At 48.9% G+C, this 24597-nt stretch overlaps 1 protein-coding gene across 4 annotated transcripts in view; it reads right to left on the reverse strand.

The window, feature by feature from the left end:
• ARIH1 (ariadne RBR E3 ubiquitin protein ligase 1) overlaps positions 1 to 24597 on the reverse strand; it is a 1069856-nt gene that overhangs the window by 64844 nt on the left and 980415 nt on the right. For all 4 annotated transcript variants that reach the window (XM_069624621.1, XM_069624619.1, XM_069624620.1 and 1 more), the window contains exon 13: positions 23672 to 23784. In XM_069624621.1, coding sequence (XP_069480722.1) covers positions 23672 to 23784 — 113 coding nt within the window. The remainder of the gene's footprint in view (positions 1 to 23671; positions 23785 to 24597) is intronic.

Consider the following 24597-nt stretch of genomic DNA (forward strand, 5'->3'; position numbering starts at 1 on the left):
TATTCTGGCCCCTTGTACCGCCTCGATGATGTCGGAGATAAGTGGCATAGGATAACGATCACGGATCGTCACCTTGTTGAGACCTCTGTAATCGATACAGGGTCTCAGATCAGTAGAGTCTCTTTTTTTTATGAAAAACAGAGGAGCCCCTGCTGGGGATTTTGAAGGCTGAATCAACCCATTCTTCATATTAGTGTCCAGATAGTGTCGTAACACAAGTTTCTCGGCCAGAGTAAGGGAGAACATTCTGCCAAAGGGAACTAGGGCATTGGGTACCAGATCTATAGTACAGTCTTCGGGCCGGTGAGGTGGCAGTATGGAGTGAAGGTTCTCCCGGAACACCTCAGAGTATTCTGAACAATAGTTGGGCAATGCAAACACTCTCACACAGTCCGAGGTATAGGCCGTAACGGATTCAGGGCCCTTCTGGCTCTTCGGAGAAAGACAATGTTCGGTGCAGTATGAAGAACCAAAGCTCAGCTGGTTCTTAGTCCAATCGATCTGGGGATTGTGTTTGCGAAGCCATGTGATTCCCAGTATGATCGGGAAATGTGCAGCCCGGATAATGTCGAATCTTACCACTTCTGAATGATGAAAAACTGTTAAGGACAGATCTTCAGTGGTATGGGTGATGAGTCCGGATGATAAGGGAGAGCCGTCGACTCCTTCTATCTTCTGTCCTTCCTTCCGGGGTATCCTGCGTAGACCGACCTGGTCTGCCCACAGGGTATCAACAAAGTTGCCGGCTGCTCCGCAGTCCAGTAACGCGAGAGTCTCCACCTTCTCGCCTTTTACCGTAAGAGTGGCAGTAACTACCATGAGTCTGGTATCTTCCTTGGGTTCAGAAGAAGAAACTGTAAGCGAAACATAGGGACGAGTAGAGAGAACTGGAAACCCCCGGACACTAGTCCCTATTGATGCCGAGGGTGCTCGTTTCCCTGCCTCTTGCTAGGCAATTCAGAACAATCCTTAAGAAGGTGTTGGTCTGACCCACAATAGGCACAAAGTCCCTTTTCCCTTCTTCGCCGTCTTTCGGCAGCAGTCAAAGGTGCTCTTGTGGCACCTATCTGCATGGGTTCTTCTGACGCGGCAGTGGAAGAGCGACGAGGGGGAGAGCATGCCCGAACATCCAGGGGGAATCCTGAGCCACGTTGTCTGCGTCTTTCTGTCTTCCTTTCTTGTAGACGATACTCGATATGCAGTGCAGCCGTTAGTAGGTCCGAAAAAGTAGGCGAGCGAGTAGACCTGGCTAACTCGTCCTTAATTTCCTCTTTGAGACCCCTCCTGAAAATGGCATACTGTGCAGGTTCTGGCCAGCCAGCGCCAGAAGCTACTGTCTTAAAGGCCGAAATGTATGACAGGACATCCAAGGAACCCTGTTTGACGTCCAACAATTCTTCAGAAGCAGTGAATGATAATTCTGGGCGTTCGAATGTCTGTCTCAGAGAATTCTGAAATGCTGAGTAGTCTTGAAGTATGGCATTGTTGCTTATGACTAGGGGAGTAGCCCAAGTCAAAGCATTGCCGGTCATATTCGAGATTAGGAAGCCGACTTTAGCTTGATCCGTAGAGAAAGTGCGGGGTCGGAAAGTAAAGTAGACAGTACATGCCTCTAGGAATTCCTTCACCTTCTTGGGGGCACCGTCAAACTTTCCCGAGGATAGTATCGTAGGTGGTAGTTCTGGAGGAGGGGGTTCCCTGGCGGAAACCATTTGTCTAAGGAGGGCGTTCTCCGCCTTGACTCCCTGGAGTTCTTGAGACATAGCTTGGATCGCCTTCCAAAGCTCTTGCACTTGTCCCTCAGCGGACATCGTGTCTTTACTTGGCGTTGCAATCTGTGATGGTTTAGGTGCCTGATTTCCCTTTTCTCCCCCTTCTGTCCAGCTCTCCTCACCTGAACTGCCGGAATTACTGCTGGGATCCTGTAGCCGCCGTCGAGTAAGATAGTCCTTCTCCTTTTTTCGAAGTGCCTGCTTGTCACGGAGGGAGGCCACCTTGACTGCTGCTGGGAACAGCTGGCCGGGGACCTCCCTTCCGGGACTAAGCCGAAAATAGGGGAAAAAACCCCTGATGGGGAAAAAACCCTGGGACTCCTCAGGTTGTCAGCAAGGTAGTATTGTACGTGGCCGTGCAGGTGAGCAGGAGAAAGTAATAAGCAGGATCCGTGTTGGTTGCAGGAACAGCAAAGCAGCAGGAGGGTCCTACTGAGTGGAAGAATCCCCGAAACCCCTGCCAGCCAAGCAACTAGCGGGGCGAGGACCAGGAATGGGAGGAGGTCAGGAAAAAAAACACCGGCAAGGCACCGGCAAGGCAGTCCAGAGAGAAAGCAGAGGAACGAAGGAAAAAAGGGGCGGAGCCTATCCGCGAGGACGGAACCGCAGAGAACTGAAACAAAAGTCGCCGAGGCACGGTGACTACAGGGAAAACTGGAGGAGAGAGAGAAAAGAGAAAAAACGTACGCCGTGAAGGGGCGCGAGAGCAGAGCAGAGCAGAGCAGAGTAGACGGAAGCTGAAACGGGGTAGGAGCGAAGAACCAGGAAGCAACGAGGGCTTCCACTGGACAGTTGCAACGCAGGGACCGCTGGGCCGGGAAGGTAATTATACTCCCAGCGGCCCCGCGTCGTGAGGAGGAAGCGTGATGGACACAAAGGAGAGACTAGTGCCCTGCATACCTGTGTCCTAAGTTCCAACGCGGGAGAAGCCGCCAAGCGGAACGCCTGCGGGTGACAGCAACACACACCGAAGGCTAGTGAGCCCAGGTCTCTCTTTTTTCAGCTTTTTTGATGGGCCCAGCACAGTGGTACATACTAATGGGTCTACACCCCACTCACAAGTAGTACTTATCTAAAGGAAATTAGATGTAAGCAAATGAATAAAGTTAAAAAATGAAATCAGCAGTGCCAGCTCACAGAGTTTATAATGGGCAAAAAGATTCCCAATCCGGAGAATTAGCAAAAAAATCCAGGTGCCATTAAAGCAGTGCTGGGAGATAAAGAGTGGAGATTTCACACAAGAAAGATAAATCTACTCTAACACCGTCGCAATGTGCACATATCTGCAGAAGGAGTACAGTCACCTTTCCCATTCGCCAGGCTTGAGGGGAAGCAGTTGTGAGGAAAACACAAAAGCCCAATATTTTTTATATTCACAACCTCAAAAGGGATACAGAACTGCTCAAGATTATTTTGTGCAATTTCCAATTTCCTGCAACAATGTACTTGTAAGCAATCAAAAAATATGCTTAATACAAAAACTTTCAAACTGCTGCACAAAGAGGTTACCTTTGTTGAAATGTTTTGCTGAATTGCTAAAACTAAGGACTGAACATTTTGCCATCTGGTGTTCTCCCTAGCTATAATTAGATCTTTGGTTACTTATTAATTACCAAACCACTACTTATTTCAGGCCTCATGAATGCAGGCCTAACCTTACACTAACCTTTGATCCTGGTAGCAAACAGACCTCAGAGGGCCAATTGCATCTTTTTAGAGCACTTGATGTAATCAAAGGAAGGATTCACAAAATAGAAAGTGAGATACTGGGTAATTTTAATCTCTGGATCTCATTCAAACTCCTACATCCCTAGAAGTTTACTTCAGGTTCTGTGGTTTCCTTATTTAGTCCTTGAGGCCACTGGGTTCAATTATGCTATTCGGTGTCTAATGCCGGAATCTGAACACTGTCCATCCAGTCCTGTGCTTCTGCAGGTGTACTGAAGAACAATGCCTTCCCATTGAGTAGGATCTTGAGTCTGGCAGGGTAAATCAACATGTATCTGAGCCCAGCATTTTTCAGCCTCTCTTTCGTTGAAATTAATTCTGCCCGTCTCTTTTGCGTCTGGAAGGTATAGTCTGGGAAAAATCACTAGCTTGGCCGAAGACCTTTGTATATTGCCTCAATTTCGCACGAAGGCCAGGATCTTCCCTCTATCCTTTTAGTTTGGGACTTTTGCTAGGATGGGCCTCGGTGGAGTTCCTGATGGAGGTCTTCTAACTAATGAGCGGTGTGCCTGTTCTATGGTGAATCCCTGCATTAGATTCTCGGGGCCCAGTTCCTGCAACAAGAGATTTACCATGTAGTTGGTGGGGTCTGTACCCACAGTTCCCTCTGGCAGGCCCACAATCCTGATGTTATTACGTCTGACTCTGCCCTCTGTATCTTCGGCTCTGTCCTTCAGTAGTTTGACTTTTTGCCGTGGTACGCTCACTTACTCTTACGTTCCGTCCCCTTTCCTCCATACTGTATGGGCGTCCCTCCCTAGGGACGGAAGACAACCTTTTGTCACCAGAAATGAATGTGTGTGCACCGGCCCCAGCAGCCCCCAGCCTCTCACTCAGAATCCCCCGTCTCCTCTTCCGCCTCCAAGGACGGGTTCTTCGAAAGGTTGGGGCAGATGGAAATCCCCACCCCCCAGATGGGGGCCATCCTTAGGGATGCAGTCAGCGTCTTGCTTCCTCCGGTCACTCCACTGTGCCCATAGTCATTCCTCCCATGGCTCCGACACTACAGGCCCCAGTGCAGACCCCGCTACCGGCTCCTTCGAATCCGCCCCCAGTGCAGCCGGTTCTGAGCCAGCCTTCGCAGCAGTCTCCGGCCTCCACACCGCAGCCCTCGGCACCAAACACCTCTCCTCCCGCGGCAGACCAGCCAGACACCCAGGTGGATACAGACGAGGAGGACCCTGACACGCCGTCTTCAGCAAAGGCCTTTCACGACAGGCTTAGCAGAATATCTGGGCCGTCCTCAGCCTGAGGCAGAGCAGCCAGAGGAGGGGATCTGGCAGAGATCCTCTCCCCGAGACCCCCTACCAAGATGGTGTCCCGATGCAGAAGGATGTCGTCGCTCTGGCCAAGAAGAGTTGGCTCATAGCCACACTCGGCCCAGCCCGTCAATCGGCGTCTCGATGCCAAGTATAGACAGATGGAGGGGGATACACTCTTGCTCCCAACGCACCCTCAGCCGCACTCATCTGTGATCGATGCAGCATCACTCTACTTTAAGCCTCAGTTGTCCTCGGCCACCTCGTCCTTAGCGCTGCTAGGCAAGGAGGAGATGATCTTGGAGGCATATGGGAAAAAGTTGTACTCCTACGCCTCCCTGCACCTGCGTCAAGCCTACGTGGATACCATGCTTGCAGCGGCTAACCAGAGGCTGTGGCGGGAAACATGACTTCCTTCAGGAACTCCAAGCGCAAAGCCAGGCACGCTTTAAGGCGGGCTTAGAAGCCAAGCTGGTAGTGCAGGACATCATGGAGTCCGCAGTGGCCCACATCGACACCTCCTGCCGGGCCATCTGCATCGCCACAGACAGGAGAAGGACGGCCTGGCTTCGGGCTACTAAGTTCAACCCTGATGTCCAACTGCCACCGCTGGAGCTTCCTCACTTTTAAAGGTACTGTGTTCCACATGGCCTCCCTTTCTTCGGTTTGCTAAAGGTGACCCTTAAATCATTTGCTTTCCAACTGTGTTGGCCCCCAGATCTTCCAACTTTACCTTTTGAACCACCCCAAACTCTTTTGAACATTTCTACAAAGGCTTAAATGCATTTCTCAACTGTGTGATTTGGGCACATTTCAACTTGCTCCATTTAAAGTGGGCCTGGCCTATGAACTTTGGCTCTACAGTACACTCTGCCTTCACTAACTTGTTTTGGTCTCTTAAAAGTGTTGGGAACCGTTATTTTTATGACCTGCCTTTTTCTCTCCCTTTTATTTAATTATTGGAGTGCCATCTAGGTTACGCGCTCAACTCTGTTTTGACAAAAAGTGGTGTTTTGACTTAGACTTGTCTAATAATTATTAAGGGAGGTGTGTATACTTTTCTGATTGTGTTTTGAACTTTATTTGATTAATAGTGCTAGTGTATTTTCTAAAGTGTGTTTAATAAATAATTATATACTTTTGATACAAAGCTCTGGTCAGTGTTTGCTCGTTCTACTGTGTTTTTGGCCCTATTGTGTATCCTCTGTATACTGCCTAACTCTTCTTGAGAGAGGTCCGACTGCTCAGCCACAGCTACCAGGTAAATCTGGGCGGTACAGACTGCTACCAATTGGGTTTACTGCTTACTCCTGTAGTTTTAATCTTTTTTGCAGTGTTCCCAAAGGGAACTGCACAGGATTCTGCCTAACACTCAGTCAGCACCGGCGCAACAAAAGGGCGGGGAGAGCAAGGGCTTCTTCCAATCCCCTTCAGCAGCAGCCTCAGAGCAAAAAGGCATGATGCGTCCATCCGAGTCCACATGACTCCAGTGGGGGAGGAGGGGTGTGGAAGGTTAGCCTCCACATGCATTTTTGGTGCCAGAACTTCAGACATGTGGATCCTCTCCGTAGTACCACGGGTTACCGCCTACCTATAACTCCCTCTCCTCCTTCCCCCCGAGATTGGGACGGCAACTCTGTTGGCGGAGATCCGGTCGCTTGTCGAGAGAGCCAAGCAGTGGCAGAAGTACCAGCCTCCCAGAGAGGATTGAGCTTCTATTCCACTACTTGCGCCATAACAAAACAAAAAAAATAAAATAAAAAAAAAAAAGAAACAGGCTCGTTGTGTGGACCTCTCCACCCTCAACCTCTCCCTCCCCCTTCAAAAACTCAAGATGGTTACGCCGCACTCATAGCAGAGACACTAGACACGGGAGATTGGATGTGCTCCCTGGATCTGAAGGACGCTTACCTACACGTCCCCAATTTGGCAGCCCCATCGCTTCTTCCTAAACTTCAGGATCATGGGCTGTCATTTCCAGTACAAAGTGCTACCCTTTGGCCTCAACTCAGCCCCCAGGGTGTTCACCAGACTCGAATGCAGTGGCAGACCTCCTCAGGGCTACCCATACCTGGATGACTAGCTTGTCAGGGCGAGATCCCTGGAGTGGGTGGTCCACACCTCCTCCACGCTTTTGAGTACACTGCGCTACCTGGGGTTTACCATAAACATCAAAAAGTCTCAGCTGCAGCCCATGCAGAACGTTACCTTCCTGGGCCACATCTATCTAGGATATGAGCCCTGAGAAGTCATTTCCCTCGGAGGGCAAGATTACAGCCATCAAGTGGGCCACTACGCACTTCCTTACCAGACGTTTGACTTCGGCTTGGTGGTACCAGCACCTACTTGGTATCATGGCAGCGGTCCTCTTGGCCGTGCCACACAGCAGGCTCCGGATGAGGAGACTGCAACTGCACTTGGCAGCCTCATGGAATCAGGAAAGAGGCTCCCAAGCGGAGCTGGTCAGCATACCGCCTTCTTTCCACTCGGACCTCACGTGGTGGTCCAAGGACTGCAATCTGCAGACGGCCAGGCCATTCTGAGAGCCAACTCTGCAGGTCACCATTACGACAGCCACACCGTCCATGGAGTCTGGACCCGGCAGGAGCAGGAGTCTCATATCAACTGGTTGGAGCTCAGAGCCATTTGGCTAGCCCTCAAGGCCTTCCCCGCTCATCAAGGGCAGGACCCTCCTGATACAGACAGACAACTCCACCAGCATGTCCTCCGTCAACAAGCAGGGCGGTATCAGGTGCCATCCGTGTGGAACCTAGCGGTCAACATGTGGGAATGGGCCCTGGAAAACATCTACCTCAAGGCCATCCACCTCTCGGGGGAGGCCAACTTGGAGGTGGAAAGACTCAGCAGGCTGGGAGCAGACAATTACGAGTGGCAATTGAACGACCAAGTGCTGCAGGTGGTTTTCAACACGTGGGGCCATCCTCCGGTGGATCCATGTGCCTCCTCGAGGAACAGGAAGTACCATCAGTTTGCGTCTTGGCAAGGACTAGGCCGCAGCTCCCTCTGCGACGCCGTGCACATTCAATGGGAAAGCAAGACAGCCTATGCTTTTCCACCCACACCCCTAATCTCCAGGGTACTCCGCAAGATCAAGGAGGCTGGTCACCTCCACATCATAGTGATAGTGCCTTAGCGGCCGGTGAAACCGTGGTTCTCCGAATTGCTCAGCCTCTTGGACCGACCTCCCATTCACCTTCCGCTGGGCCCAGCACCTCTTCTGTCCCAGCAGGGGGCAGGATTCGCCACCCAGCTCCCAAGAAGCTAGCCCTCGCAGCGTGGTTCCCGAGCAGATCACCCTCAAGCACCTGAACCTATCTGTCATGGGTGCTACTCCCGAGGGGCCAGGACTGGCCCAGCGCCTTCGGAAGCAGACCGGTCTTCCACTACTCCGGACCCAGCAGACCCCTACAGGGGTCCTTTGGACCGTGTCCTGGCGCCTTTGGCGCCAGGCTCATGAAGGGTTTCAGTCCCGGCGCCATAGGCGCCGGGCTCATATTGATAAACAGTGTAATAATGCTTGGGTGGACTTACCTGAGGCAGACCATGCTGCATATTTACCCAGAACAATCCAGACTGGTTGAAGTCCCCAGCCATCAGGGCTGGGAGGAACTATTCCCTCCATTCAGGAACTCTTTTCTTACCTGGGTGGAACCGGTGGAAGAACACACACTGGAAGCACTTCTCTGCTATTTAAACCACGCCCGATGGAAAACACATGCTTTGCGTTATTCTGCAGCAGCAGCAGGACGCTCACAGAGTCGGCTCCTGCATTCCAGGTCCAGAGTCATCTTCAGCTTCCGCGCAGCAACCTGTGGATGAAGAACGACACAGAACAATACTTACCAGATCCCGGAATCCAGTCACCGGCAAAACCTGCAAAGAATAAACATAAGGTTAGAAAAGTGCAACTCGCTCGCAGCCGCGCCCGCTTACCTGATCCATCCGTGATTGCAACGGAGCTAACCGCGGCCTTCTCTTCGGCAGCTTCTCTGCACCTGAAAGGCAAAGGACATAATTAAAAAGGGGTTCGGGTGAAGGCAGTCGCATTCATCTTAACGTACCAGTTTTTGCACGCGCAGTAGCGGCCGCATCAACCTCAGCATCCCGGCACCTGAAAAACAGGAAAAAGACATTATTTGAGGTGCCATTAAAAGCGGCCAACGATCATTATACTTATGTGCATCGGCACGTGCAGTGGCAACAGATATAAAGCCCGCAGCATCCCGGCACCTGAAAACTAGAAAAAGGACATTATTAGAGGTGCCATTAAAAGCGGCCAACGATCATTATACTTACGTGCATCGGCACGTGCAGTGGCAACGGATATAAAGCCTGCAGCATCCCGGCACCTGAAAACTAGAAAAAGGACATTATTAGAGGTGCCATTAAAAGCGGCCAACGAACATTATACTTGCGTGCATCGGCACGTGCAGCGGCAACGGAAAACTACGCCCACAGCATCCCGAGGCCTGAAACAAAGGAAAAGGGACATTATTGAGGTGCCCATCTTTTAAAGACTACAGTATACTTAGGCATCCGCTCGTGCAGTAAAGGCGGCATCGCTCTTCGGCATCCCAGCACCGGTGCCACAACTAAGGCAGCAAAAGACTTGAGCCTCAACACTGAACTCATCCAGTGACGTAACTGGAATCCACGCACCCCTGCACCAGACGCAGGATGGAGAGCTCAGCATTTATACGCCTAAGGTGAGAGCTCGCCGAGACAAGTAGAAAGCTAGGCTGTGGGAGAAACTGGCAATTGGTGGGAGAAGGAATCCCATCAAACGGTGATTAACCCTTTTTCTTCCACCTGCATAAAACTTACCCTGCAAGTCAGACATTCGATAAGAGGAAGCCCAGTCCTGAGAGTCGTCCGAGCTCTACGCTTCTCAATTGAAGAAACGATAGCAGCCCAGCCGGGATCAGCGCCTCCATGGGAATCAGGTGAGCGTTACACTATCTCGGGCTAATGTGGAAATCATCCAGTTTGCTACACTGGACTATGTGCTTTCTTTCAGCACACCCTGCTCACTCAGGCGTACAGGTGATCACATATGTCACCTATCTCGCAGCCATAGAGGCCTACAGAAATTTGGAGGTCTTCTCTTCCAACCCCATAGTCAGGAAACATCTGGCGGGCCTGTCCAGGCTTTACCAGCCCATCAAAATGCCACAGCCTGTGTGGGACCTCAATGTGGTGTTGGGCGCCTTGATGCACAAACCCTTCGAGCCAATGGCGTCCGGGGACATCAAGCTGGTCACCATAAAGACATCTCTGCTAGTAGGTCACACATGCGCTCACAGAGTCAGCGAGATCCAGGCTCTGGTGGCTTCAGAACCCTATACCACTTTCCACAGGGATAAGGCCTGCAGACTCACCCAGTGTTCCTACCCAAGGTACCCTGCGTGTTCCATCTAAATGAGGAAATAGTCGTACCTATGTTCTTTGCTGACCCCCCAGGACAAGGCTCTGAGAGTCTTGCACTGTCTGGACGTCAGACGCGCTCTGAAATTCAATCTGGATAGGAAAAAGAGCTTCTGCAAGTCGGATACACTTTGTCACCGTTGGTGGCTCCAGACCCGCTTATCATGCATCCAAGGCCTCCATTAGCAAAGTGGATGGCTGCGGCCATCAAAGAGGCCTATGAGGGGCTGCTCAAGCCACTGCCAGCCAACATGTACGCCCATGCTGTCAGGGCGAAGGCCACGGCCATCGCATTTCAGTGGCAGGTCATAAGCAGGGCAGCTACCTGGGCCACCCTGTCCGCTTTCTGTAAGCAGTACTGTTTGGATGCCGGCTCCAAGCCAGACGCGGCCTTCGGACAGGCAGTTCTAAGGCACTGGTTTGCTTAAGGAGGGTCTCCACCCTGGGATTACATTCAGTTGTAATCGCTGATGCAGTATTGAGGAAAGGGGACGGGACATAAGAGTAATTACAAGTTACTCACCATAGTGACAAACGTACTCTAGTCCCCTTTCCTCTATAGATCCCACCATCCTCCCTCCTAATACTGGTGTCATTAGGCAATAATACATTGTTGATGAGTCAATGGGGAATGACGATTGGCGCTGGAGGGCGGAGTCAGGCTAGCGCATGCTCCCAGGCCCCCCCCTCCGTGATCCTCTTAATTTAAAGGGAAAGAGGGGTTTTCTGGTGAAAAAGGTTCCGTCTCCCGTCCCTAGGGAGGGACGCCCATACAGTATGGAGGAAAGGGGATTTAGGACTAAGAGTACGTTAGTCACTACGGTAACTTGTAATTCCTTGGACATTTGCTTTCTTTCAGTGGTATTCCCTCCTGCGTTTCCAATTTACTTGTGCGTTCTGCCAGTCTGCATACATCTTGCCTCAGCAAGCCTATGTCTATCTCTTCGATTTTGGTTTCTAGGGTGGCTTGCAATGCAGCAATAGCTTTGAGAATCTGTTGGTTCCCATGGTCTCCGGGTTCACTCTGAGCTCTAGTTTGTCTTGCCTTCTCGTTTTTTTTCATATCTTTAGCCGGGCTCTTGGCTCTTTTCGTAAGTCTCCATGTTGGTCTGCTTGCCTTTGGTTTATTATTCTTGGACGCCATTGGTTTTGTGGATCCCTGAACGCGATCAGCGTTGCTCTCCATGTTCTCCAGTGTGGTCTCCTTGAGCAGTGTGCTCCGTTCCTCCTTCCCCCTCAGTTCTATTTATTACTTCTGCAAAGCTCACCCCCACTGTTTCTTATATTGTATAGCCTCTGTTGAGTAGTCAGGCCTTCTCCGTGCGCCTCAGGCTTCAGAGTCTGGCTTGGTTGTGACATCCTCTTACATGGTTTGTGACTTGGGCTACTCCGTTAGAAAAGTGTTCGTATGCTGCTGTTTCCTGGGTGCGGTGTTCGACTGATTTGAGTCCAGACCCCAGGGGAAAGGCAGCAATCTACCTCCCCCACCTCGAAGCACTGTTGCGAGTCGCTCTGCTTGTCCTGTGAGGCTCTGACAGCACCTCTGCGCACAGCTCCTGTGATCGTGGGTCTGTTGCTTAGTACACTTCTGCAGGCCTGTGTGGAAGTGCCTTTCTTCAGTGGTTAGTGCCCATAAGCAATGTTCAATGGTGTGGGTCCAGGTGCAGCCGTCTATCTGGCTTAGTGACAGCCTCTTACTGTATCAATACTCTGCTGTTAAGTATGTGTGGGGCTCAGTCTATAGTAACTGCCTCTACCTGCCAAACAGTTACCCATTCGGAGTGCACCTCCAGAGCCTCTAACTTGATTGTTCGGCCCCGCAGTGTCTCAGAACATTTGAGGCTTAGGGATTCTTCCCAGCTTGATTGGGGTTCCATGACTACTTTGCCTCCCTTAATCAGATTGTCTGCATCACAAGAGGCTCATTTATGTGTAGTCTTAGGACGTAGAGTATAGTGACTGATGTGGGAGGCTGGGTGGTGTCTGGCACCACCGTGCTTATATCACTATGGTCTTTCTCGTGGTGCAGTGGGGCGCCCTCACTTGATGGCTTACTTCATGCGCGTGCCCACTGAGGCCTGCTGAAGCCGTGTGTACCTCTAGTTGGGGCTGGTTAGTCTTCACCCCCCCGCTCCATACTGCCAGAGTCGTGCCGTATCTCAGGTCTGGCTCTCTTGCTCCTCGCTTCAGAGCTTCCCGACTCTGCAGCCTACTCCCAGCTTCGGTCATCGCTTATTGCTCTCCAACCACGTTCGTACAGGTCTGACCTAGTCTGATGCACAGCCCTTCACTCTGACCAGTTGTCGCCGGGCGCCATCTCGCCTGGTCTTGCGCCGACTACTTGTTTGCTTCGGTGCCCTTATTCAGTTCTGCTGGGACTTCTCTTCTGCGTCTCCGACCAGTGGACCCTAGCATCGATGTTGCTGCTCTTCAGCAGGGGTGATTTTGCTTCTTTGTGTTGGCGCCTTCGGAGTGCCGTGTAGGATGGTCTACTGTTTTGGCTCCAAGTTGCTAACAGTGCCGTTAATGACTATTTACCGCAGTGCGTTACTGGGTCTGGTTGTGCTCCCCCAAAGACGCCGCCTACTCACCCCTCCCTGCCACAATTTTCCAGATACGGATTTAGCGGGCCACGTTGCTCAGCACAAATTCCGCTGCGCCTGTATCTTGTTCCCAAAGGATTCCCACGTCTAATTGTGTTAGTTGTAAGGCGATTCTGCGACACCAAGGCTCATCAGCATTAGAATCCTCAGTTCATAGCAGGCATGTCTTGCTTACATGGCTGATAGCCACGCCCCTTTGCTAGTGCCAATTATGTGTAACTATTAGACCCTAGAAACTATTTCAGTTGGGTGGGGACTAGACTGGATTTCTTTTTGATTGAAAACCCGTCAATATAAAAAATAGATTGTTATCCTTGTTTTCAGACAGCATACAGATGGATTTCCCCTGTTAACCAGTCATCCAGATAAGGGTACACTGTAATGCCCTCCCCGAGGAAGTGTGCCGCTACAACTGCCAGTGCGTTCATGAACACTAGAGGGGCTGATGCAATTCCGAAAGGGAGTACTTTGAATTGATAATTAGCAGGACCCAAGTTTGAATCTTGGGCATTTTTGATGTGCTGGCAGATCTGAAATATGAAAGTATGCATCTTTCATATACAGTGTTGACAGAAAATAGCCATAACCTTCTGCAGTGTTGTCATTCTGAATTTATGAGGTTTGCTATATGTGTTTGCTGGTTTTAGATCCAGCACTAGTCCGTTTTGTCCTTCTTTGGAACAAGGAAGTATGCAAAATTAACACCCTTGTTTATCTGTGATGGCAGTTCCTGCTAGATTGCTTCTTTTTAACAATGGACTTTCTACTGGCAGAATATGAAGGTGTTCTGGCAGCATGCTTTTGTTTTTTGGGGGGTAGATTGCGTGGTTTCGCAAACCGTATGCAAACCCCCCTCCTTACGGTTAGTAAGACCCACTTGTCCGACTTTGTTCCTTCTCGTGTGTATGGGTGTAGGATAGCCACCGCCCGACCCCAATGGGGTAAGATGGGAGGGTACCTGAAACAGAGCATCACTGTTTTGAGACAGCCGCCACTCCTTTAGAAGACTGGTATCTTCTGCAGCTTCTTCCTCTCCTAAACGGTCTTTGGAAAACTGCAGGCCTACACTCAGTTGATCTTGTTTGCAAACCAAGTACCTGAGCCTGGTGAATAGGCAAGAATGAGTAGCTGTTCTAGAAAAGGTTTGCCTACGAAAACCACATTGACTGGTTGACAAACCTTTCTGCTGAACATTTTTAATTGTGATATGGTCTTAAAGTCTTTGTTTCATGGTCCTTTTTGGCCTCCTCTAAGGCAGCATCAACTGCCTTACCAAAGATATTGTCCTCAACTAGCATGTGTAAAAGAATTGCTCTAGTCTGAATTCCGATCCTAGCAACCAGGGATGTCTTGGCTAGAGTTCCATCAGCTATTAATCTGCCTGCCTTCTCTGCCGAGTACATTTTTAATAACTGCATTTGCAGATTCTTTGCCCTCTAAGAGAACCTTTAGAATTTGACACTAACTAGATCCTCCATTTGATGTGACTGTGCCCTATTAAAGCTAGCCACGAGGTCTGTGGCGTGGGCAATCAGAGTTTCGTATGCTGCAGAGGTTGCTATTGTTTCCCACCAGAGCATATATTTTCTTGCTCTCTATCCAGTGGAGCTTCTGAAGATACCAAGGGTTTTCTGCCGTCTTACAAGAAGTGAACACTAATAGCGAGTCTGGCATAAGATGGCCTGTGATGTAGAGAGGGTTTGCTGGCACAGGTTTAAAGCATTTTTCTATTCGGTGTCAACCGCTCTAGCGAGTGCAGCAGTAAATAGGGACAGAGCTCTCCTTTTACCTAATTGCAATAAGGAAATGCACTGCCCCATTTGACTTTTCTTATTTAGGATTTCGCAGACTAAATCAGTGTCCTCTTTGGACTCCTGGTTCCATTTGAAAGTCTGCAAGAGATCATAAAATTATGATCATCTAAAGGGGACGATGAAACTGGCTTGTCAATATCTGAGAAGGCACACAGTAGTCATCAGGTTCAGTAACTGGATCTTCAAGCGTGCACTCTTACACATCCGTATAATTCTCAACCTTAATTGGGTCATCATATACTGGTGTTTAAGCCTGTTGATTTTAGGTGGTAAAATATCTTCAGTACCAGGTTCCGTTATTGAGGTGTTCAGACAAAATGTCCTCTTTTATGGAGTTTGTAGACAGTCTTCTCAAATCTTCCTTTTGTCCATGAGGTGAAAGATTTGTGGGAAAATTATTTCTTCGCCCTACTCCTCACATTCTGCAACCGGAGGAACAGTCTTTCTTTAATAAATCTGTGAGAGATGCCTTACCCACGTCTTTAGATTTAATTTGATGTATTGGTTTTGTAGCCAGCACAGAAACAATTATGTTTTGCTGAACGAGATGTTTTAGAAACCTGGGACAAGTGTAACCAATCGAGGCTCATGATTTTGTTGTAGTTATTTGACGCGGGCGCTGAAACAGACATGAGTGTTTGAGCGGGTCATCAGGTTTAGTTTTACTTGCCGTAGATCAAGCTGGCACTGATCCTGACCGACCCTGTTGACGGTGCAATGTGTTTAGGCGTTTTGGTCGCCATGGGTAGCCTCCATAGCTGGGCTGGTCACCTGCCTTAATGAGCGCAGGACTGGCTTATGGGAATCCATGGGTTCCCTACTGGTTGTCTCCCGTTTCACTTTCCGGGACAGTCTTGCTCTGCCTCCCGTGACTGCAGAAGGTTCCATGGATGTCTCGCCCTGCATTGCATAGGCCCCCCAGCGTTTTGACATTCGATCTTTGAGCGTCTGTTTTAACAAACTTGCAAACTGGATACCTATCCTTCTGATGAGCCGGAGGGAGACACTTAAACATACTGTGTGCATTGCTCCAGGGGATTTTAATACAGGAGGATCCAAACCTAAATGGAGTATTCTCCATTGTTGAAGCTGCAGGACAGGGAGATTGTATTAAAGATAGGGGAATTATAGGGAGCCATTATTCAATAGGAACAAAGGGGGTAATGCATACCCATTCCCCCACCCTACTGTCCTTATTATAATGTCTGAAAGGCCTGGAAATATCATCAACAGCCAACTATTGCATCTTTTGGAATAATTAGGCCCCTACTTGCAAACAAATTGCAGTGTGCGTGAAGACTGTCTAGCTATCTCCGGTGTCGGAGGCTAATGAGAATAGCCCAATCTCAAGATGAACAATAAGTTTCTGAACTCTGCATTTAGCGACCAACCACAGGGCGGGGAAAAAAAATAATCCTAAAACCTGGACGCGTGAAGTATGATGGGTACAGTAAACATTACAGTAGGGATAGTATTACAGGAACAGCCCAACGTCCTGTTTGGGCTTAAAAAACAAATCAAGTAATACGCTGCACCAACCACTAGATGTCGGCCTATGCAAAGCATGCAATTATAAGCAGATCCACAAGCCCCAGAAATATATGACATGCATTACTTACCTTAATAGCATTTCTGACAATTATATCTGCTTCGATTCACATGCTGTGCATATAGTCTGACATCTAGTGGTAACCACAGAGTACTGCATCTTGTCTTTCGAGGATCGAAAGGGGACGTCGACATGGGCGTGCATGTAAAACTATCCCTAACGTGACGTGTAGTGTACCCAAAATCCCTCACGCGTCGAGGTCCCTCAAGTTGTATTTTTGTACAGAAAGAGAGAAGTAGTAAGACGTCTATGTTCCATCCCATGAGCGGGGAGGAAGGGTGGGCGCATGGTAATCCAAGCAGATACAATCATCAGAAATTCTATTTCGGTAATGCAGGTCTTATGATGCTTGTGAATCTGCTTAGAATCACATGCTGTGTATAAACTAGCGAGCAGTACCCGGAGTTGGTGGTGGGATATGAGAAGGAACAATACTTGAAACACTTGTGTATAGGCGCGTTATAAATGCCATATCATACTAATAGTGTTTTGTAAAGGTGTGTACGGAACTCCAGGTTGCCGCCATGCAAATGGATTTGAGGGGAACATTTGCAATGAAAGCTATGGAAGCCCCAGTGCCCCGAGTAGTGTGCTCTAGCATTGAAGGGCAGATTTCTCTTGACAAGAGTGTAGCAGAGTGATGCAATTAACAATCCACCTTGATGTGGCAGAGTTAGAGACAGGGACCCTTCCCTACCAGCCGCCACTGAAACAAAAACCTGGTTTGCTTTACTTAGTGGTTTATTTCTTAGTTCTACAATACGAGTAGGAGAGCAGTCAATGGGATTGATGCTCTTGGAATTGCACCAGATGACGAAGCATTTCCATGAATTGGAGTAGCAATGTCTGATGAGGCTTTCTTGCTTCTCTAAGTATATCCATGCATCTCTGAGGAAGTTGGAGATGCCCGAACTCTATGACCCCCCCCCCCCGGAGCCAGTCCGCCAAGTTGAGAGTCTGCGGGCATGGATTAAGTGTTTCCCCCTTGTCACGAGATAGCATGTTTTATGGGCAAGGGGTGTCTAGTTAAAGTTTTGAAAACAAAAAGGATCCAATGCAAAAGGTGAGAGTGCATTCGATTGAAAACCAAAGGATCAAAATTTGCTCTAGTTTAGCTTTAAAAGGGTGTTTTTACACCAAAAACAGGGGTTTGGGGGGACCCCCACACCACCCCCCAAAAAAAAAGAAATCGATCTTTTCTTCGGTCGAATTGACTCGACCCTTTCGTCATTCGATCCTTTTGATTCGGTTCTATGACCTATAACTTGGGGAAGGTAGTTTCATTGGAGATGATCGTGACATCTCCATCACATGGGAGAACAAGGGTTTGCAGGCCCACATTGGGGCCACCAATATCAGGGTGCTTGGTCTGGTGCATCTTGTGCACTATCTTGTTGAGTATGGGAGTCGTACAGGGGGGCATGTAAACAAATTTCCCTGACCATGTTATCAGGAGACCGTTCTCCTTGGATCGGTTCTGAAGGTACCTGGAGGCTTAGTCGGGCCATTGTGAGTTCTCCAGGGTAGCGAACAAGTCGATCTTTGGGAAGCCCCATTGTGTGAAAACGTTGGAGATGATTTCTTCATGTAGTCGCCATTCGTACTCCAAGGTTAGTGGGAAGTCTCTGCTGAGCATGTCTGCCAGAAGATGGAGTTCCCCTGGAACGTGTTGAGACAGTAGGAACATCTCGTGTTTGGGAGCCCACTTCCAAATGTTCTGCGACAGTTTGGATAGACCTGGAGTGCGAGTGCCCCCTTGCTTGTTCAGACAGCACATGACTGTGGTGCTGTCCGTGAGGACCAGTACTGTCTTTCCCTGCAACTGTGTTTGAAAGGCCTTCAGAGCTTTGGACATCGCTAACAGCTTCAACAGGTTTATGTGATTGGATGCTACTGCTGGGGACCTTTGTGAGAGTGGCTTCTACTGCGGGGGTGGTGAAGGTTTTCCCCTTCAAGAGATAGCCCTCTTTTTTCCCTCGACCACCAATGTAGAGAGCGAGAACAAGGGCTGCCGAGACCACCACTAGATCGTCACATTGTCCGCTGGCCCGATACCACTGGCCGTTGAGCCACTTGTGCATGAGGGACGAAATAAATGCAGGATGGCATCATCCATAACAGTCGCATGGTTGCGTACCATCACCTCGACTGGCTACATATTGAGGGATCTGAAACAGCAGATTTTGAACCCTCTCAAAAAGGTGAAGATGAGGCTGTCTTCTGGCTGAATTAGGGCCCCCAGAAACTGCTTGACTTGGCTGGGGTATGGGCTGGATTTCTTCTTGTTTATGGCAAATCCCACACTGTAGAGTCTATCGTCCATTGGGCGTTTGTTGGAATGTTTCGTAGGAATCCCCTGTTATGAGCTAGTCGTCGGGGTAAGGATAAACTGGGGTGGATTGCCTGTGCAGGTGAGCTGCTGCAACTGCCAGCACCTTTGTAAATACTCTTGGGGCTAAGGCAACGCCGAAGGGAAGGACCTTGAACTGATAGTGTTTGTTCTCTATTGTGAACCTTAGGTATTTCCTGTATCCCGGCAACATTGAAATTTTAAAGTATGCATCTTTCATGTCCAATGTTGCCATGTAATCCACTTGTGTTAGTTGAGGGATTACTTCTTGTAGCGTTACCATTCGAAACTTTTCTGGTGTGACAAATTTGTTAGCTGGGCGCAAGGCGAGTTCTTTTTTGGGTACAAGGAAGTAAACTGAATAAATACCCTGGTTTACCTGTGGAACGGGGACGACTTCGATTGCGCCCTTTTCCTGCAAAATCTCGACCTCTTGCAGCAGGATCTTCAGGTGTTCTGGTGTTAGAAGCCTGGTCTGAATTGAGGTGGCCAGCTCAACCCTATGCAATAACCGTGGGCGACTGTCTTGAGCACCCACTGGTCTGTGGTAATCCCCTCCCATGCGTGTAAGAAGGATACGTACCCCGACATGGGAGGGGACCCGGATCTGCAAGTCATTTCTAATTGGAGGCCATAGAGCCTCTAGGTGTGCAGTTGCGACCCCTTTCTTTGCCACGGCGCTGTCCTCTAGGCGGATACTGAGGCAGCAGACCACTGTCCTGAGGACTATGTGTTAACCAATATGGAACGGGTATGTGTGGAACATGAATAGGACTGTCTACGAAGGGAGCAGCGAGAACTCCCACCTCGCTGCTGAAAGGGATCCGGTTTAAAGATTTCCAAGTCTCATGTTCTTTTTCACAGTTTCCAGCGCCTCATCTACAGCTATACCGAAAAGGTTAAATCCCTCCACTGGTTTGTTGATGAAACGCTTGTGTCTCCGGCTTTGACCCTGTTTTTTTAACCATGCGTGCCTCTTCAAAAGGGTACCCTGGGCCAGAGTTATCCCTGCTGTCTCCACAGCATCTGGGGTGTTAAGGATATTATGATTTTCCTGTCTACCCTCTGAAACCACAGTGAGCAAACGTGAACATGTGGGCTCAGGCACCCCTTGCAGGCCCTCCTGTAGCAGGTTACACTGAACATCGCAATAGCTGGCCAACGGCAGGGTATTGGTGGCAATCCTGGTGGAATATGCTGCCGCAGTAGTGACCTGGTTTCCTAGGGCATACAGTTTCTTGCAGTCCTTGTCTGGCGGTGCCTCACCCGTGGACAAGGGTCCCCCGCTCTTTTTCTAGTTGTAGTTATCACGAGGGAATCTGGTTGGCATGTCCCCCAAATGTAGAGCGGATAAGTAGGGGAGGGGCGAAAATGTTTCTCTACTCATGGGTTCACATCCCTTGCCTGCGAGGTGTCCGTAAAGAAGGGGTGATGCGCCTCTTAATGGAGTTTAGCAAAGGGATAGCCTGGCTGGAAGGTGGCTTCTTCAGAATATCCTCAACAAAGTCAGTGTCTTGCACGGCTTCTTGTGTGGCTATTTGAAAATGTTCGCTGCTTTTTTCAGAATGGCATTAAATGCCATCTGGTAATCTATGAGCGATGCCTGTCGCAGAGGTGGGGAGGTGGGAGGATCCAAGCATATTGTGTCAGGATCTGGGGTACTGGTAGGCGACAACCATGATGTGTTATCCACTGGTGGCTCATCTCCCCTAACTGGGGCCTGGTCAGTCGGATCCTCAAAGGGACAATCTTCTTGTAAAGAGGTCTTGAGGAACCTCTTCCTGATCAGAGAGGTCAAAGACCTCATGAAGAGGGCAGGAGGTCATCTGAAATTTAGACACTGGGGTAAAGGTCCTCCTCACTAGGCCTCTTGGCCGTGGTAAACTTTTCAAGCCTATCCATACACCCCTCAAACCGTCCCTGGTCCATAAAGAGGAGCCTGGGGATCTACCTGCTTAGAACGTCAAGATTCATCTGTGAGTTTTAGATAAAGGCAGAGGGGTCACAGAACAGTCTTCCTGTCTTTCCAGACGTGTGGACATTTCTTTCGACTTGTCCTTGGTCTTATTGGCCGCCGAAAAAATCTTTGAGAGACTCTCGCGGATGTTCAGCGTCTCCGGGAGGGGTTTCGGCTGTTCAAGTGGCTTCGCTGTAGATTTTGACATTGCCGGATCCTTATGCGTCAGTGCGCTCTTTAGAGGCGTCTCAATGGCCTTCTGAATTATGGTGCCGACGCCCTTTTCTGTGGAGTGCCCGGACGCATGCCGCTTAAGCGGTTGCAGGGAGGGCTGCTGACCGTGTGGATTGGCGGGTGCCGCCGATTAGCTCGGCGTACCAGTTGGCGCCTTCGACCGTCCCGACGAATACGTTGAGGCGTCACTGGGGGATGTGTGCTTGCCTTTACAAGTAGTGGGTGTGTTCCTGTCGCCGGGATGTACACTCCCCATAGCAGAACCATCGTCCGGCCTGCCGGGGATGGACGGGTCCGAGCGTGATCGTTCCAATGAAAGGTAGATGGCATCCGTTTCGGAGCCACGGCCATCACTTAACTCCTTGTCACTGTCTGCGCCTGTGGCGGCGGGGGAGCTACCCTCATCCTGCATCATGGCGTAGCCGCCCACCGTTTAACTCTAGGCTCTTTGATCGTCTTAGGATGCAAGAGCTGACAAGACCGAAAGGACGCCTCATCGTGATCCAGGGAGACACTTATTGCACCCCCGGTGCGTGTCTTTCCAAGGGTACTTGCCTCTACAAGAAGGGCAAAATTTAAAGGGTGCCCTGTCCATAGCTCACGTTTATAGCGACGGCAAAACGAGAGGGTCAAAGAGAGGGGAAAAGGAAATACATTCTTGAAAGAAATTGAAAACCCTGCAGACCCACTCTCCCTACTGTATAGGCCGGCCAGGAGGCTCTGCCACACGTCGACTGGAGCACCAGCCATCGAAGTCTGGAGTTGTCTTCCGCGGTGGCAGTTACATAGTCGTCGAAGGGGACGAATATATTATATATATATATATATATATAACCGTAGGGAAGAATATAATTACAATCTGTAAGAGCACTGCATAAGACGACCAGCTAGCTGGGCGGAAAACAATCTGAGGGACCTCGTCGCATGAGGGATTTTGGGTATACCACGTCACTTTAGGGATAGTGTTACAAGCCTCTTTTATCCCCACATGGGGACTCTGTTTATAGATCGCCTCAGGCCAGCCCGTCTCTATGCAGGGAGATTATCTGCATTCTCTGTGCTACTGTGAGTGACTAATGTCCTCCTCAGCCCCTCTACTGTAACTCACTCCATCAAGCTTGAAGGAAAAATTAAAATCTAGCAGCCATAATTGAGCCCAAGCAGGCAGCCATTGCTTGTGGGCTCCCTGCAGCAGTCCTAATGTGGGGTGGGGGGGAGGGGGAGGCCCAAGGGCCCGTTTTTCAGCACGGAGTGCCCTCTCGCTCTCTGCTAGGGTAAGTCAACCGTAGGAGCTCGGCACCCATTTGTATCACCCGCAGTGCCCCAGCCTGCTATATGATCTCAGTTACACTTGATAGCTTCCTCTTCTTCTCCGAATGCTGGAGTAGAGGACCCAGCTACTATTTACTCCACGGCTTCATTTGCACCTCGTCACCAGGTGCCTGGCGCAATCTTGGCCACCAAGGTATGGGAAGCAAAAGACATTTTTGCTCTGTTCAGGCTCGTTATGCCACAAAACAAAACAAATGTATTCTCTGGATGAGCACCACTTAATTTATTGGGCTTTGGGAATGATATTTCTATTATGCACCAAGCCCATGTGTCTAAGCCATCCTGCTCTGCCACTCTAAGAATGAGAGAATGTATACCTGGACTGGTCCACCAAGTTGCCTTCTCAGAACCTGTCACAGAATAGGCTTTGAAATACCCGGTTCTTCAGAGTACCCTCTTAGCAAGCTATATCTAGCCAAATATCTGAAACTCCATGTCCAGACACTAATCCAATCCGATGGCCCCATGTAATCCCGTGGGTCTGCGGTGTGGAGTGAACTCCCATCAGAACACACAGCTGTTTTCAGACGTGTTTCACCATTTTACAGTGCTACCAGATTACAGGAGAGTAACTGCTGGTGGTCCCTGAAGCCCTGAAAGGGTTTCAACTTTGGGACACAGCTTCTCGGAAAGGAGAGCGTTGAAAGAGAAAACAGAAATGATCATGTAAATCGCTCATCTGTTTCAACCATTCTGTGCTAGAAGGGGTGGGCTCCATAGCAACCTGTACAACCGCCAAGCCTAAGGAGAGCAGCCTCTGCCATCTCCCACTGATCCACCCAGCCACATTGTAAACAAAGGCGGGTGCAAATACACTGTACTGGATTTTAGTGGGATGCTCAGCAGAGCCATAGGGTCCAGGTCAACTGCCACCAGATGTGTAATTTACACCGAACAGTGCGACAGTAGGCATGATCAGGCTATGTGGTAATAATCCTCTCACCCCCACAAGGGCTCATGCCTGCCAGGAGGGCATCAGTTATCCATTGCTGAGGTGCAAATCGGAGGCCTAACTCATGGAAAAGGTCAATAAAGGCAGGAACTAAGAAAAAAGATCAAGGGCCTCCCCACAGAGTTAAGGTAGTGACTTTCTCCCTTACAACTAGGTATCCACAAAAAGACCTCTACGCCAGTACCTGTTTCCTTAATGAAAAAGGTAACAGAAAATAAATGCTGCTAAGGGATGAAAACAAGGATACAAACGTGAGACTAACAAACTAGCAAACCAATGGGGAAAGAATATCAGGACAATTTCTCTAGATGTGTGGCACAGAAAGACAGAAAATAAATAGCAAGGCTTGGGTAAAAAAAACTGCTAGTCAAAATCACCTCTGAAAACTAGCACCATTAGAACATCACAGGATTGCTGGCTTTTAGAAAACAAAAAAGTTTAGTACTGTAATGTTGTCTTATAAACTGTTCTGTGAACACCCAGAAGGCAGGGAAGAAGTCACCAAACGTTATGAATATGGAGGCAGATACATTTTACTGTCTGGCCTGCAAACATTCCATGATTTCAGACCAGCAATAACCTGTACAGTTGCACGGATGCGATCCAAAATACCAACCTGTATTTATCTTGTACTTTCTGCTTTATGTCTTGCAGTGAATCTTGGGATATATCTCGTTCTAGGTACCCGGAAAGCACTTCTGTAGCATTTTCTAAATCTGCTTGATTATTCTAAAAATAAAAAGATAGTTTAGCAACTGCCTTCTATTTAGTATAATATTTGTTTTGGTTATACATAACCTTTACAAAAAGAAATCAACATACAGAGTAAAAGATCACATTTAAATACACATTTACAGATCGTCTTGCAATTAATAAAACAAGTACACAAAATCATGATTAAAACAGAGGAAAAAAGAAGCCATATGTGTTACATATTCATTCGATGTTGTTGCTAACTTTACCCATTACAACCACTCAACTAGATGAGTTACATTTTAATGCTTCTGCTTCGTTCATATTGCTTAACTGACAAAGCAATCTTTCTCAAGAATCTTACTACAGCGAGCCGCAATGATAAATTACTTCCATGTAACATTTCGAGCCAGTCTTATAAGATCCACATTATCAGAGTTCACAAATTTTAGAAAATGATGTATACGTTCACATCGAAGTGCAATGCAATAAACTAAAACATGCTGTAGGGTTTCAGTTAACCCGAATATACCACAGAATATACAAAGTGATAACATTCCTTTCTTCCTTTCCCGCAAATCTATAATTTCCATGGTCGGTAGCACATTGCATCTAAAGCACATACATTCATTACGCCATACTATCGGGAAACTTAATCAGACTCCACTCTGCCCCTGATTTTATAGCCAGTCACCAAATGGCTATATAGTTTAGTTCCAACTAACATTGCACAGGTCGTATTCCACTCAAGTTGTTCCGCATATTTTTTTGCTTTGTTTAGTTTGAATATGAGCAGCTCACATGTTGCAGCGAAGGAAGATGAATAAGCAAGGATTTCCCTTGTAAGCT

The sequence above is a fragment of the Ambystoma mexicanum genome, chromosome 11, assembly GCF_040938575.1.
Source record: "Ambystoma mexicanum isolate Mex_15411 chromosome 11, UKY_AmexF1_1, whole genome shotgun sequence".
NCBI classification, from domain to species: domain Eukaryota; kingdom Metazoa; phylum Chordata; class Amphibia; order Caudata; family Ambystomatidae; genus Ambystoma; species Ambystoma mexicanum.